Source organism: Saimiri boliviensis, chromosome 7 (assembly GCF_048565385.1).
Source record: "Saimiri boliviensis isolate mSaiBol1 chromosome 7, mSaiBol1.pri, whole genome shotgun sequence".
In the NCBI taxonomy this organism is placed as follows: Eukaryota; Metazoa; Chordata; class Mammalia; order Primates; family Cebidae; genus Saimiri; species Saimiri boliviensis.
Genome location: NC_133455.1, coordinates 91,194,671 through 91,212,275, shown reverse-complemented (window position 1 = coordinate 91,212,275; position 17,605 = coordinate 91,194,671). Strand labels below are relative to the sequence as shown.

The 17,605-nt window shown below is 37.7% G+C and overlaps 1 protein-coding gene across 2 annotated transcripts in view; it reads left to right on the top strand.

The window, feature by feature from the left end:
* Positions 1-17,605, top strand: part of TMTC1 (transmembrane O-mannosyltransferase targeting cadherins 1) — a 273,230-nt gene that overhangs the window by 144,304 nt on the left and 111,321 nt on the right. For both annotated transcript variants that reach the window (XM_039472167.2, XM_010337431.3), the window contains one exon: positions 1,906-2,095. In XM_039472167.2, coding sequence (XP_039328101.1) covers positions 1,906-2,095 — 190 coding nt within the window. The remainder of the gene's footprint in view (positions 1-1,905; positions 2,096-17,605) is intronic.

Genomic DNA, 17,605 nt, shown 5'->3' with positions numbered 1-17,605 from the left:
GTTTTTTTTTTTTTTTTTTTTGTGAAATAACAAAGCCTGGACTTTATCAAACTTTCAGTATATACTATCCTATTTGTGTATTACCTTTTAGTTAAAAATTACAACAGAGGGGAAAGAGCTAAACATCATTGAAATATCCATGCCTCTTTCAACCCATGTCTTTGCTGGGGTTCGAGAGTCTGAGCAGTCAATAATCTCCTTCCCTGCCTTACATCCTGATGGCTGTAGATGATTTTCCTTTCCACCACTGACCTTCAAAGAAAAAGAGGGAAGGGGAGGAGAGATCTGAGAAGATGTTCCAAACCAGTAGCTATTTGTTGACAGGAATTTGGGGTGAACTGATGTTCCACCCTGGAAAGTAACTTGGATATTATCTCATCTAACATCTTTGCCATTCCAAGATTCCTTTCAAAAGAACCTGACAGATGAAGGAGAACCTCTTTTCACACTCTGTACTCTTATGGTATTCATCTGTTTCCTTCTGCCTTTTTAATTCAGTATGTCCTATTTTCATTATTGGACTATACGTTCCTTGAGGACAAGGAATTTATCTAATTCTTTTGTTTAATCCCAAAGAAGTTGACAAACACAGTCAGATATAAACTAAAGAAGTGAATACAGATTTTACTCTATCACTACTGACAGCAAGGGAAGGAGCAGAGCTTCATTCTGATTTGTGCCGAGGTGATTGGGCCTTTCAAAGGGAGGATGAGGGAGTAAAGGTGGAGTTGGGGGCTCAGGAGTGTCAGAGAAGTGAAGACTTAGGGAGCACTGGTCCCTGAAGATGCGATTAGGCTGGCTGTGTCTGCTGCCTGAGAGTTATCAAAGTTAAAATTCTGTGCTTCCAAAGATTAGGAGACAGAGGCCCTGTCCTTCCTGATGATTACATTTCATAGGAATGGCTCTCTGGTCCTTGATGGAGATGCTTCTGTAAGAGATAGGTATTCACAGTCATAAGCACATTTTTGTAAATGCTGTAAGAAAAGGAGATTGGGAGCCTGTTGTTAGGTGTTGACTAGAGCAAAGAATAAATTCTCCTGACACCATTTCTCAGGTAGGCATTTTAGTGAGGGACTGGGATCATCCCAGGGACACAGCCTTATGCCGAGGCCATACTAGAGTTTGGTTGTCTCCTGGTGCAGATATTTGGACAAAGTCGTTATGTGCAGTTCTCAAGGGTTTAGAACACTGGTTAGTGAATGTGCCGACTGAATAAATTTAAATAACTTCAGTTTTCTCTATCCTCAAAGTAACAGGAACAACTAGAATGCCTTCCACTTTACCTTAGTGCCTATCCATTGTCCCTGCATCTACCTGGATGTCCTTGTCAGCCAGGACCCCTGCAGTTTCCCTCCTCCTAAGACCTGGCCCCTCCATTTGTGAATAAGTGATATTATCTCCATACTACAAATACTTTGATTTTTTTGAAATAATTTAATATAGATCAGTGTATTATAAAAATGGTGAAATATTTTCAAATCTGTAGGATTCTGGGCACTGTTAAGAAGGGATGGTTCAAATGTCTCTTGTCAATGGAATCATATCTGAAACAGAGTGGCATTTTAGTCACGGACTTTTGTCAGATGTCTCCTTCATAGCATTTATTTCAGGTTGTAATACATTTATTTGTATGATAATTTTAAAATATTTGTCATAGAAACTGTATCTGTATTTGTTCACTGTTAAAAGGTCATCACCTCACAGTGGCTAGAACCTATTAGATATATCCCAAATCTGTCAATTTAATAAATGAATGAGGAACTGGCTTTCCATCTTCCTTTGTCTTATCCTCCAATATAACTTTGACTGGATAGAAACGCTATTTAATAAAAATATGGTGACTGAATGCTTGCAGAATGTCATGGTTCTTGAGTAGTGTTCTAGTGATTGTTTTTCTCTTTATAGATTCCTCACCTATTCCTACCTCTTGGCCTTCAACGTGTGGCTTCTGCTTGCACCTGTGACCCTGTGCTATGACTGGCAGGTCGGCAGTATTCCTCTGGTAGAGACCGTATGGGACATGCGGAACTTAGCCACCATCCTTCTGGCAGTTGTGATGGCCTTACTGAGCCTGCACTGCTTAGCAGCCTTTAAGGTAATTTTCTCAAAAATAGAATGAACTCTGCATTTGAAGACAGATATTCGATGCCCATAATGTTCTTTTTTGCACAGGTAGTCTGGGTCTAAATTAAATATTTTTTCTTTGTGTACTTTAATTTTTTGTAGCTAACAATCAAATACCATGGCCACCTTATAGATTTTTTGACTGTTTCTACTAACCCTGTATTGAATCTGAAGTCCATTGTTTGTAAATGAGAAGTTACTGCTGTGGTTGTCTAATTTTTTGAAGTAATTTATTTGATTTAATATAAGGATAAATGAAACTATGATAAATAACCTATTCATAAATTCTTAAAATATGGTTAAGACTCTACTTTCATGAATAACTACCTGAGTTAGTTGGGTGATTTCTCCCATCACCTCTCTAAAAAATATAAAACTGTACAAAATTATTAAATACAGCTTTTTCAAAAATGACCAAAGACCAAAGGCAAATATACTAGTTCATTCTCACACTGCTATAAGGACATACCTGAGACTGGATAATTTATAAAGGAAAGATGTTTAGTTGGCTACCAGTTCTATAGGGCTGGGGAGGCCATAGGAAAGTTCCAATCAGGACAGAAGAGGAAGCAAACATGTCCTTCTTCACAAGGTGACAGGAGAAAGGAGAATTAGTGCCCAATAAAGGGGAAAGCCCTTTATAAAACCATTATATCTAGTGAGAACTAACTCACTATCATGATAACAGAATCGGGGAAACTGCCTCCAAGATTTAATTATGTCCACCTGGTCCCCACAACACATGGGGATTATGGCAACTATAATTCAAGATAAGATTTGGGTGGTCACACAGACAAACCATGTCAGCAAAGAACTTGAAAATGTTTACTTAGGAAGAACTGTTACTACATTGGATAAGATGCTTTTACCTGAAGGCCTTTCCATCCTGTCAGATCTAGCTGTAAAAATCTATAAGTTTATCAGTTGTAATTGACTGGCAAACTTTGGAAAGTTTTATGATTTTGGATAAATTTGGTTTGGGAGAGAAACAGAGCAGCTAGAATTTTAAGGAGAAAGTTTTGGAAGAAAGAAAAATATAGAAGGGTAGAGGTAATATACTCCCCGTTCAGTCATGGCTGTTAAATGACATATGCACAAGCAAAATTAAAAGCCCTGGGAGACTTATTTGCTGCAAGTTTGAATGCATTCTTCAACTTGTACATGGGTTCAGCAGCAGAGATTGGAAAATTCACTGGCTTCAATTATCCATGTGTATAACCTCTACACAAATCATTGGCTGATCACAAAGCCATATTGCCACAAGAGACATTCCCAGAAATCCAGACAAAAGAAAAAAAGAACTGAATAATAATTTCATCATTCTACAGAGAAACAGATTTTCCGGTTTGAGTCTGCACAAGTTCATAAAATGTATTCAAAAAAGAAAACCAATAATTTCAGAAGAACCAAACAGAATCCAGAGTCCCTACAATGTATGACATGTAATGCCCAATTTAACCAAAGATGATTGGATATGTGAAGGAACAGGAGTGTGTGACCAAATTCAGTTTGTTTTTTTCTTAGGTTAATAGGAAGTGGAATAGAATTAAGAATTCAGAACTAAACCCACACTAATGGGATCATCTGATTTTTGACACAGTTGTCAAAGTAATTCAATGGAGAAAGGATGGTCTTATAAAGATGTAACTTAATATCTGTAAGGAAAAAATATGAATCTTAACCCTTACCTTATGCAGTATACAGAAATTAATTCTAAGTGGGTGATAGTCCTAAAGCAAAAAAGTAAATTACACCAAAATTTCTGAAAGAAAAGGAGAAAATCTTTGTGAATTTGAGTTAAGCAAATATTTCTTAGAACATATACTATGAAAACTGTAAAAGAAAAAGTTGATTAATTGGACATCATCAAAATTAAATATTCTATTCATTAAAAGATATTGTGAATTAAATAAAGAGGCAAGCCACAAATTGGGAGAAAATATTTGTAAAACATAAATCTACAAAGGCATTGTATCTGGAATATTTAAAGTGCTCTTAAAACTCAGTAGTAAGAAGACAAAAAACTAACTAAAATGAAGAAGAGATTCAAGTAGACACTTCACAGAAGACATACAAAGTTTTTTGATAAACACATGAAAAGATTCTCAGCATCGTTAGTCATTAGGGAACTTCAGATTAAATCCACAAAGAGATACCATTATACTCTCACTATAATGACTATCATTAAAAAGATTCCCAATACTGAGGGTTAGCCAATGTGGAGCAACTGGAATCCTCATACATTACTGATGGGAATAAAATGTGATTTTGGCACTTTGGAAAAATTTGGCAGTTTCTTAAAAATTTAAACATAAAATTAAACAGCTCTACCCATCTGCACCTACTGTAAAGAAATGAAAACATGTCATATGAATGTCTTATCTCTGAATATTCATACAGCTTTATTTATAATAGCAGAAAAAATGGGAAATATCTAATGACCTAACCTGCAAATGGACAAACTCAATGGGATAAATTAATTCAGAAATTTTAAGAAACAAACTACAAATACATAAAAAAAAATGTGGGTGGACATGGATGAACATGGTGCTAAGTGAAAGAAGGCAGACTGTAAGACTGCATGCTAAATAATATGGTTTGTCTGTGTCACCACCCAAATCTCATCTTGAATTGTAGTTCCCATAATCCCCACATGTCATGTGAGAGACCCTGTGAGACATAATTGACTCATGGGGGCAGTTACCTCCATGCTGTTCTTGTGATAGTGAGTGAATTCTCACGAGATCTGATGGTTTTACAAGGGGCTTTTATCCCTTCGCTCAACACTCGTTCTCTGTCCTGCTGCGCAAGATCCCTACTTCCTCTTGGTGAATCTTTCACAGTGATTGTAAGTTTCCTGCGGCCTCCCCAGCCATGCAGAACTGTGAGTCAATTAAACCTATTTTCTTCATAAATTACCAAGTCTTTTAGTATTTCTTCATAGAAGCATGAAAACAAACTAAATACACTATATGACTCCATTAATGTGAAATTCTAAAAAAGGCATGATCTTAATGACAGAAAACATGGGATTGGAAGTTGACTGCAATTTAAAATAACTTTTTGAGGTGTTTCATGCTTTTTAAAATATGATTGTGGTAGTGTTGCTGAACTATATGAATTTATCAAAATTCACCAAAATATATACTTAAAATTGGTGAATTTGTTGTATGGAAACCTTATCTCAATAAAGTATAAAAAAATATTAAATGTTATAAATAGGTAAAAGGCTGGAATGAATGCACCACTGAAATTTAAACACAAAATATAAGGACGATCTGAAAACTGAAAGAAAAAAATTTGAATGATTAAAACACCTTTTAAAAAATTAAGTTGAAAGTTATGTAAAATACAATTAACTATTTTAAAGTCTACGATTTAGTGGCACTTAGTATATTTACAGTGTTATACAACTGCCAGCACTTTCTAGTTTCAAAACTTTTTTATTATTCCATGAAACACCTCCTTACTCATTAAATAATCACTCTCAGCTTTCCTTGCCTCCATCCCCTGATAACCTCTAATCTGCTTTCTGTCTCTATGAATTTACCTATTTGGGGTATGGAATATAAAAGGAGTGTGAACCCAAAATGTCTGAGATTGGTCTCAGCCAATTTTGAAAGTTTATTTTGCCAAAGTTAAGGACACACCTGTGACACAGCCTCAGGAGGTCCTGACTACAAGTGCCCTGTGTGGTAGGGGTACAGCTTGCTTTTGTACATTTTAGGGAGACATGAGACATCAATCATACATGTAAAATATACATTGGCTCCATATGGAAGGGCAGAACAACTCAAAGGGTGGAGGCACTTCCAGGTCATAGGTAGCTTTAACATTTTTCTGATAGGGAATTTGTTGAAAAAGTTATCACCAATAGAAAGGAATGCCTGGGGCCTGGCATAGTCTGTAACCCTAGCACTTTGAAAGGCCCAGGCAGGCAGATCACTTGAGGCCTATTTCTCTACATCCCAACCAACACTTGTTATTTATCTTTTGTTATTTTAATTTTAAGCGATCCTACTGAGTCTAAAGAGGTAACTTATTGTGGTTGTGATTTGCATTTCCTTAATGATCAATGAGGTTGAGCATCCTTTCATATGTTTATTGGCCATCCTTATATATTCTTTGGAGAAATGTCTATTTAGATTCTTTGCCCATTTGTTAATTAGATGGTCTTTTTGTTGTTGAGTTTTAAGAGTTATTTATATATTCAGGATATTAACCTCCTGAAAGATACTTGGTTTGCAAATACTGTCTCTCATTCTGTAGGTTTTTTTTTACATTCTTGATCATGTTCTTTGATGCACGGAAGTTTTAAATTTTTATGAAGTCCAATTTAGCTATGTTTTCCTTTTTCTATCATGCTTTTATTGTCAAATCCAAAAATGCATTCCCAAATGCAAGGCCATGAAGATTTATGACTATGTTTTCTTCTAAGAGTTTGTGGTTTCAGCTCTTATATTTAGGTCATTGATTCATTTTGAGTTAATCTTTGGGTATGCAGTGCAATAGGGATCCAACTTTATTCTTTTGCGTGTGTTTATCCAGTTATCTGCATCATTTTTTGAAGAGGGTATTCTTTCCTCCCAAACACCTTATTTTTAAGTAACCATCTGATACAGCTTTTTGTAAATGAATTTTATAAAGCAAAGATAATGCAAATAACCATCCTCAAGAAACTCTGGCATGCCAATTAGTTACATAAACTTCAGCTCAAATTTCACCTTCTTAGTCTAAAGGAGGTTAAAGGCCTACTTTAACCACCCTATTTAAAATACAGTCATATACTCTCTACTTATTTCCTTATTTCCCTTCTACTTTTTAACTCCCTTCACTTAAACTTCCAGTTCTAAAATACTATGTAGTTTGGTTATTTTACTTAATGCCTATTTCTGACAACCAGAGCATGGGTAAATATTTTTTTCTGTCTTGTTCACTGCCATACTTCTATCCCTAAGAACTTGCCCCACTCAATATTTATTACCTAAATTTTATTTATTTATTACCAAATTTGCCATTCTGTGCCTGTTATCTAAATGAAGAAAACTGCAAAAAGTTAGCAGTTCTGTTCAATTAGATTTTAGTCTAAACAATCTTTTCTTGTAAGTGACCTATATCTAAAGGCTTGCAAACAACCATGCTCAACAGCTGCGTGAAATATTTGGGGGTGAATATGAGGTTTGTTTGATTATTATCTGACCTTAGCTCCTGGTTTGGCATGCCTGTTTTATTGTAACTGATCTGCAGAAGCACATACAGTGGAGCCTGAATAAGTATGTCAAAAAGTGTTTTCCTTGACTTTTCCCAGCTAAATAAGGGGACTGGCGAATCCCCACAAGCTGTCATCTCGGTCAAGTGTGTTAAACGTAAGCTCTCATGATGGCAGTAGACCCTGCATGCGGGCAAGTCTTGGCCCTCCCCAGAGTGTCATTGATAACATGATGAATGAATGGAAACTTCCTCTCTGAAAGGCTGTTAATCCTTTTCTTTCAGGGAGTTTGTTTCAAAATCACTTTAAATGCATCCTAAAAAATTAGCAGAGCATTCCAGCTGTGGGGATAGTTAAGATTGAGCTCTTCTGTGGTGACTTTCATCTTGAAAATTCTTTGCAAACATTTAACTAGAGCTGCTGGCAATTCTTGACCAGTTACACACTCCACATTTTCATCTTTCAGAGGTTGGATACAGAGCTTTGCTCGTGTTTTTGTGGCCTGGTTTTGCTTTTCTTGGTCTGCTTACACACCAGAAGGGAGACAGGAATCAGACCTTAAGAGTTAGGTTCTCCTACTCGTTAGTAATCTCTTGAAGTGGGAGTAATCCTGTTTTTTTTGTGTGTGATGATGATGAATTATGAAGGTCATAATGTTAAGGGCTTTGACTCAAAGGCAGTAAACAGGAGGATTAAACTTTTATGAACATAGACACATTACACGTTGCAGACTATTCCAGGACACTTCCAAATCTAGTTGGACTGTTTCTATGGATAAGCAACTCAAGAGTAGATGTTTTGCTTTTGACAAGATCTTATCAAGAATAGAGTGGGAGAGGCAGAATACAGAATCTAAATGTTCCTTTCTCTAGAAATAACCACACAATGAATTTAGAGATTGTTTTCAGTTTGTCCTATTTTCAGGGCATACGAAATTTAAGATCTCATGGAGTAGTTTATTATTTATCACGGAAGAGCTCAGTTGGCATCTTTCAGAATTTAAGAGTAGAATGTATCTCATTTTGTGCGTCTCCATCTCCTCCTTCTACTCACACACCGTTTATTCTCTAGAAAGATATTTGAGCTTATCTTACATAATGTAGAGATCAATCTAGAAATTTCTTATTGGATCAAATTGTTTTTAACAGTGAATTTTCAAGTGAATTAATTTGTTGTGACCCTTTGTGATGAGGGTAATCACTCTGTGGGAATGTGTGTACAGTTAGAGATAAAGAATATTTAAGCCCCAAAGGCTGAATATTTCATTCTTTTCTATGAACAGTGAATGTGCATGCCCCAGGAGAGCCATGGCTGAGAATGCAGTTGGGTTTTTCTTTATGGGTCTTACAGACTTTATGTCAGACTGTTGACTTGCAATAAAAAGTGACATATATCAGGAAAGTAGCCAGTCTAATTCGGATTATTTAGAGGAATTAATACCATTAGTCAGTCCTATTCTTTATAGTTCCCAATTTCCCGTGTTCTCTAATGTGGTTTCCCTGCATTACAGAGGAAACACCATTAAATTATATTTAAGAGTAATTTATTTGGTATTGGTTCTTTATTACATTCTCACAGAGTGTCTGGAGATTTTCGGGTATTTTTATACCTTTTATAATACTGTAGTATACTTGTAAAAGGAAAACCTGAGAGAAAAACAGGGGGCTACTGATACCTGACTTTCTTAATGATACCCTCAGTAATGAGGTATCTTTTGAGAATGAACACTGGGCAGTGGAAGTCCTGTCTCTCCCCTTCTCTCACCTCATAGGTATGGGTTTGAGGGTTTTAGTTTTTATTTGTACTTTAAATTTTTAGTAGGGTGGTAGTTTTGCAACCAGCACAAATCCTAGGCTGCAGCACTGAGCCCTGGAAAACAAGCCAAATTTTCACATCCATGTGGGGAAATATCTGCAGCCTAACTAGTGGAGGTGACCACTAGCAACAACCTGGTGGAAATGGGGGGTGGGGCTGGGGTAGGGCTAATGTATCACCTAACGCAGGGAGGGCCTTCATCATCTCAGGAATCTCCCTTCATACCTGTTCTCACCTTTGCTCTGGATTTACCTCTATGCTGGTCCATGTCACAGCTCCCATCAACCTACTTACCACAACAGCACACAGAGAGCTGATAAACAGAGACTGTCAGCCTATGATCTCTCTTTAAAATTCCCACACATCTCAACAAGAAGGTAAGATCAAAACAAGAGCCACTATTGGAAAGCTGTTATTTGCATATTGGCATTCTTACCTCATTCCAGAAAGGACTTGGAGCAGCTTATGGGAATAAACACAATGCAATAGTATAGACCAAGAAATGGCAAATTATTTTTTAAAAAAGAATAAGAGAGCAAATATTTAGAGCTTTGCCGCCCTTGCTTTCACAGCTATTCAGCTCCATCATTGGCGTATACATTTTCCAATCCCTGGGATACAGCATTGTACTACCACAGACCCATATGGGTGAACTGAACACACTTGCAGATTTCTGGAAATTATTTTGCGTTTAGCTCAGCCAAATAATAGGTTATGGTATTATTATGGCACATGGATCAGTAAATTCCAGAATAGCAGTTATGAAACCTGGTAAAATAAGCATCATGTTTTAATATACTGAATGGTAAAATAAAATTGAACTTGGGGAATGAAGATTGTATTTAATAGTGAATGGCTCTAGGCCAACACTAATTTTTCTTTTTTCTTCTGGCCTAGATTCCTCTTTTCAGTTCCCATTCTCTGCAAACAGTACATTCTCTATTCTTTTCGTAACCTCAATTTATGAAAATCCTCTTCATGCTATTATAGGTCCAATCTTTCTAGCCCATTTACAACCCATCTGGCTTGTTTTGCTTTGAGACCACTGCAGTATTTGATAGATGGACCCTGATGATGCCTTGCCATGGTCCTTCCGTCCCTGACCACTAGTGCCATGAGAGTAGCCATCGTATGAGATGCTGTTCTGTCTGAGACTTGACCAGCCCAGTTGATGCAGCCTCTTCCTGCTCCCAGCTGGCTTCTCCACCTGCCACCTTTTTCCTGTGGTGATAAAGTTCTGCCATTTGGGTCACAGTTTTCCAGCTCAGTAGTTTTAGTCAACTTTGGCCTGTAGGCCATGCTCCAAAGCTGAGATTTTCCTTCATATCATTTTTCTGATAAGAGTTTGAAGATGAGCTCACCACTTCATTTGATGCCATGTTAGAAAATAAAGAAGTCAGATCTGCACCTCATTTCAAAATGGAACATATTTAAAGATCATTGTACCGACCTTCCCACATACTTTTATGTCATTGCTTTGCCATGTATGATACATATTATATCAGAGTTATGATTGTCGTTCGATTTCATTTGGTAGTCTCACATTAAATTCAATAGTTCATTTAGTTCACTTTAAATTGACCACCAACCTCAAGTGGAAGCCAGTCCCCTCTGTGTTGGGGGTAGCTCTTGCATGCCTGTTGAGTTGAGTTGCCCAGATTCCAGACTGAGAGTCCCGAGGCTGGGAGGAGGGGAGATTGTGGAGGTCTGTGATTAGCATTGACCTGAGTCTGAGGCCAGACTCTGCCACTGCCCAGCTACGTGAGCCCCCTCACTGATCCTCCTTGCACCAGCCGTGGTTGGACCGGGGCAAGCCACGTGAACCACTCAGTATGGAAGCTGGCACATGAGGAGCCCTCTGCTGTCCTAGCATCATGAAATTGTCACAGCTTATACCTCGGAGTACAATGAGGGATCCTGTCTCCATTGTGTAGAAATATCAGCATCTATGAAAAAAATCCAGCTGACTACCTTTTCTTGAGTCGATATATTTTAAAGTCCAGGCATGTTTCCATGAGCAGAATCTATGTTTGATACTGCTGTTGCTTATGAAAGTTAATGCTCTCCTCTCCACTCCCTTCATCCTCTACCTTGAGTGACAGGGAGCTTCTTTAACTTCTTGACATAAGAGGTAATGGTAGTAACACACTCTGAAATGCAGATTTTAAGTGCAGAAGCATAGTTTGGGAAGTTAGTGTGTTCAAATGTAACAGAAGGGCAGTTTTCACTCTGTTAAAACTGAACATTTATCAAGGGGAAGAAAGAATGGAAAATTTAGTGACTTATTTAGAAATGGCTATTGCAGTTATCACCTAAAGCTCTAAACTTTAGAAAGATATGGATGTCTTTGGCCAGGCATGGTGATTCATGCCTATAATCCCAGCACTTTGGGAGAGTGAGGTGGGTGGATCATCTGAGGTCAGGAGTTCGAAACCAGCCTAGCCAACGTGGTGAAGCCCTGTCTCTACTAAAAATACAAAAAATTAGACAGGCATGGTGGTGTACATCTGTAGTCCCAGCTACTCAGGAGGCTGAGGCAGGAAAATCACTTGAACTAGGGAGGCGGAGGTTACAGTGAGCTGAGATTGTGTCATTGCACTCCAGCCTGGACTACAAGAGCAAAACTCCATCTCAAAAAAAAAAAAAAAAAAAAAGAAAAAAAGAAATTAAAGAAAGATTATGGATATCTTTAACGGTATTTGAAAATTTCGTGAAAATAGGCAGGATTTAAGAAAAAAAATCATTTTTGTGGTTGTTGTTCATAAAACATCATGCTACCATCGCTGGATTCTCTATTCCCCTCTGTGCCAGGAGTTGGAACAAAATGGACACTAGAAATGCTACCCTTTCTTCAAAAGCTACCTGAAAATCAGTGGCCCTTGAGCAGTCTTACCGAGGCCTGCCATTTTGTCATTTATTACTATGCCACCTATAAAATCATTCTGCTTGTTCTGGAACTGAAACTCTTACAAATCCTCTTTCCTCGTGTCACATGTAATATACCATTCAGTTGTACCTGGAGCACTCTGCTTGGCTTTTGATCTAGGCCTGGCAAAAGTTTTACACATCACTAAATAATTTGTCTTTTTCTTTGCCTCCACAGGGCAATTGCATTTTCACAAGTCGCACTGTTTAATAAGAAAATGACTTACCTACCCCTCTTATATTTATCCCTCAGTTGGAAGACTCGCTGAATTTATTAGCGAGTCTTAGATAGTTGTCTAATGAAAAAAGAAGTTATCAGATATCACTAACAGCTTTAGTTTTTTCTACTGATTTTTATGCTTGTGATTCTCAGTGATATTTCATAGTCTATATTATTATTTGCTTTTACTCAGAGCAAGTGCCACCTTTGGAGAAGGAATCTTAATTTTTGCACTTGTTATTTATCATAATGATTCACATGTTTTTCATAAAAATGTTATTTATCATAAAATTCAATGTTTTTCATAAAAACAGCTGATTAACACTTGTGGACAATTCCTCTGATTGTTTTTAAACAGTTACAAAGGTCAGAAGATATTTTTATTGCATCTAGAACCATTCTACCCTTTCCATTTCCATCCGGGACATGCGATTTCTATTTAAAGGAGCACACCTTTTTCCATCCTGTTCTGAGAAAATCCTGAAATATGTAATTAGGAGTCCCAGAGACAAAAGCAGCTAAAACAAGTCTCTCTAGACAGAAAGCTTACTGGAAAGTGTGAATTGAGTTAGAAAACACAGAGGAGACTGTAGTGACTGATTACCAGATTCTTTAGGTGATTAGCTGTTATGAGCTTTCAAGTTTATATGTCTACATTATCACACGGCAAAACGCTGATGAATATTTAAAAATTTATTTTTCATCTGCAATGTAATAAAAATAAGTGAATATATAAGTGAACAACAACCTGGGGTTGTTCAAGAAGAAAAGTGCCATCTATATACATGCGTCTTCACAGTACTGTCTCAAATTCAACATTCTTAAATTTAACTCCTGAATTTTCCCATTCAGTGTGTTCCCTCAATAGCATCTCAGTGCATTCTGCCAGTTGCCTGAGCCAAAATTTGGGGGATTTCCTTTTTCTTCTTTCTCTCTCTCTCTCAAATTTTGTATCTCATCCATCAAGAAAATTCTATCAACCATATTTTCAAAATGCATCTAGACACTGACAGATTCTCACCACCTTCACTGCTTTCACCCTGACCAAGCCACCATCATCACTCATCTGGATCATTGCCGTAGCCTGCTAACTGGTCTCCCTGCTTCAACCCTCGCGCCAAGGTCCAGTCTATTCCAACACAGTGGCAAGGGTGATAACTTTAAAATGTAAGTCAGATCACGTCCTTCTTGTGTTTCTTGTGTTTCAGATCTTCTGGTGGTCCCTTATTTCTGTGACAGCAATAGTCATAACCTTTATAATGGCTGACAGGTTCTACATGCTCTGGTACCATCCAGTGCCTGCTCCACTGTCTCTTTGCTACTTTCTGAACTCATTTTCCACTATGAAATGAGTATTATGGCTGACTCCTTTACCTCTTCCAAGTCTTGCTTGCTTGCCACCTTTTCAGTGCAGCCTACCACTGTGTTTAGAATGGCAATCTACTTCTTGCCCACCTTAATCTGTATATTACAGATACCTCTTACCAGACCTACTGACTCCCTCTCTCATGGGCTCTTTCTCTTGTTTCTCTCTCTCTCTGAGATCTCTCTCTCTCTCTCTCTCTCTCTCTCTCTCTCTCTCTCTCTCTCTCTTCTGTTTTTCTTACTGATGTTTTCCAAAGAGCCTAGACTAGTACCTGGAAAATACAAAGGAGATGAGAGTGATTGATTGCTAAATTCTTTAAGTGTTTGCCTCTAAATAAGTACAGTGCCCAAAGAGACTATCTTTTTAGATGGCAACAAAATATATCTGTTGACCGAATGAACAGTCCATGACCAGGTTTTACCAGGTGAACCATTGATAAGGATGGGAGAATTCTGAAGAGTGCTCTGACAAAGCCCGTGAACTGAGGTGGACGTGTCTGATGGTTCCCTTCGTCATCTGCCTGCTCCTTGTACTTTGTGTCTCTTGTAGGCAGAGGCATGACTAATTGCATGACTAATTGGAGTGAGCCACCAAATACTCAGCAGTGTGATGGAAATGGAAAATGATCTTAAAAACTGACAGTTTTCTGTGACAAACAGAAGAAATTTGTAGAGAATATGTAGGTATAGGACAGTGCATTTGGAGATGAAAAACATAGTGGTAAGCAGTAAGATAAAACATTGGAGATTTAATTGACCACCCATTGTTTCAAATAATATTAAGAGTATGGAAAATAAAGATATAAGATGATCCAGGCTGCCTTGAAGAGCTTGGTTTCCTCCACTTCCACTGTCTCCACCCCACCCATGAGAACACTGTCCTTGTACACACCGATATGGTTTAACGAAGCCGAGAAAACTTCCTGTGCTCAGGATTTATCTCACCTGGAGCCAAGACTATGTAGATGGGTGGCTTAACAAAGTTGTCTGAATGTACAGTGATTTTTAGTGTAGAAAACGGTCATCAGCTGTTCTTCATCTCTACAAAGGACTGACTAGCAGAAAATGTATTTCTTTATTTTTCTTTTATTTATTTCTTTTTTTAAAAAATTTTTTATTTTTGAGATGAAGTTTAGCTCTTGTTGCCCAGGCTGGAGTGCAATGGTATGATCTCGACTCATTGCAACCTCCACCTCCTGGATTCAAGCAATTCTTCTGCCTTAGCCTCTCAAATAGCTGGGATTACAGGCACCTGCCACCATGCCCAGCTAATTTTTTGTATTTTTAGTAGAGACAAAGTTTTACCATGAATTCCTGACCTCAGGTGATCCACCTGCCTCAACTTCCCAAAGTACTGAGATTACAGGCCCCCATACCCATCCCCAGAAACTGTATTTCAACTGTAGTGTGATGGCTGTAGTTGAGATGCAGTCAAATTGTGTTTGTCAGATGGCAAGTTAATTTGGGGTGGGGGTAGATTATAGAAACTTCTATAGTGAAAACTTTTCTTAACTTCATTCTTCTAGAGCTGTTTGTACCAGCATTTCTTAAAACATATCATAGCAACATACAGACTATTAAGTAAGGTTACTCTAGGTAAGGATTCTGCCATCCTGCATTTCACGAGTATTAGGTTTTAGAAAGTTAAAGTATTTCGTTACTGGGAGGCTTAACAAAGCCTTTATGTTGCTTGAAGCCTTGTAAGTTTCCAAAAGTGGTGTATCATGAATGACATTCCTCAAATTTATTTAAATTTGGAACCCCTTTTTAGGGATTTCTTGTGGATAAGCATTCTTGCAATGTGCTTTGGGAAGTATCGACTTTGATATATAAAGGTGCCTGGGTTACTGGACCTTGAGAGTTTATTTTTGGGCAATGTTTAAACATTTCCTTGCTTACCTTCTTTGTATCTCCAAAAACAACCACCACCACAGCATCAACAAAAACATTTCCATGTTATTGCCTTTTTAACCATACCACCTGAAAAAAAGATTCCTTTGAAACCATTCCTTTTAAAGTTATAGTTTCTAACAAGGCAACAGTAACTTAAGACCTTGAAACCAATTATGTTTTTCATTCTATGGAGGCTCTCTCCATATGTAGATATTTGATACAATAGTGTCTGTGATTGCTGAGAGTCATGATGGATGAGGGACACTGCAAGGCCATTCCTAAAATGTTATAGTTTGGGAAGGCAAGGCAAGTTTCACCTAGGAGAGCTCATTCATTGGTATGTTATTAGTAAGTGGTAGTTTTCAAAGCAAGACCAAAGTAGCACCATATATATCTCTCCACATGTATTTTTTCTTTTAACTGGAATAAGTTAAAAAATTGTAACTTCACCTGCTTAACATAATTTAAAAGAAGGCACTCAAGTGAGTGTTCTTGGCCTTATCTAAGTAGAAAGTGAGATGTGGCTGCCTCAGGATGTTGTTACAGTCTCCTCAGTGGGAACCTTTTGTGGGAGGTTCTTATAAGAGAGCTGGAGGACAGAGAAAGGACTTCCTGGAGCTTTCTGAGAAGCCAATGTGTGACTGCTAATAAATGGTTGCACTTTTTTTTTTTTTTTTTTTTTTTTTTTGAGATGGAGTTTCACTTGTTGCCCAAGCTGGAGTGCAATGGCATGATCTCAGCTCACCGCAACTTCTGCCTCCCGGGTTTAAGCCGTTCTCCTGCCTCAGCCTCCCAAGTAGCTGGAATTGTAGGTGTGCACCCCCGTGCCCAGCTAAGTTTTTGTATTTTTAGTAGAGATGGGGTTTTCTCATGTTGCTCAGGCTGGTCTCGAGCTCCCAACCTTAGGTGATCCACCTGCTTCAGCCTCCCAAAATGTGGGGATGGTTACAGGCATGAGCCACCATGCCCAGCCATGGTTGTACTTTTAACATAATTTATTCTCAGATCTGCTCTCATTTTTGTATCCCAGCTGGTTTCAATTGCAGGGACCACCAATATTTACAAAAGAACCTGGCAACTTTAAATGGCCAAATTGGCCCTGTTAGCTTATAACCCAGAATTCTAACATCTGGTATGAAAAAGTGATTGATGGAAAAGAACATTTATGAATGTCAGCCTCGCTGGCATTGCCTTGAAAATTCTCTCCATTCCAATGCACCACTGTTCCTTTGGTTTGGGTGACTTTGGCCAAAGAGCTCTAGTTTTCTGCCTGTTATAGATTTTGGTCCTCAGAATGACAATGTCTTCACTTGGGTAATAAGTTAATGCCAAGGCTTGTTGAAGAAACAAGTTTGCTGTTTGTTTCTTTTTTCTGAAACAGTTTATTTTCTACTACCTCGTAAGACTTTTCCAAGACATATTTAACTCCCAATTAGTGACTATTGGATTAAATTCTTACTTTTATCTGTGTGTCAAGCCTCGTATAGATCATACAAACCTTCCTCTCTTTATGTACACTTTAGAGCTTTGAGCTGTTGTGATTTGGTGAAAATCAGTCTTTTTATGCATGCATCTCCCATGCTCTGAAATGATGAAGATAGGTGTGTGCATGTCTGAACTCAGAAAATCACAAGCATTTGTTACTATTTTAAAACATAAGACCTTTGTTTCCATCCTTTGCTACATTTCATTAGTCCATTAAATTTGTCCTTTTAAGCTGTGACAGGTAGGCTGTTTGAAAACACAGTTCAAGGTGAAGAAGCATTATTCCATCACGTCAGTTATTTGTGAAAAAAGCATTTTAACCATCTTTGTGGAAAACAAATGATCCATCAGGCTTTTATGACCACATGTTTCAGAAGTAAGGATGTGGGTCTTATCCAATGAGATGCAACATATTTTGATTATAGAAGATATTTTGGATTTCGGATGAGTACATTAAAAAATATTAGGAATCAAATCTATCATGAAGAGTAATTCCTCTAGAAGTTCAGTCATGCAAGCAAATCTCATTTTTTTTTCTCTTTTTTTCTAGCTTTTAAGAGAGGACCTAC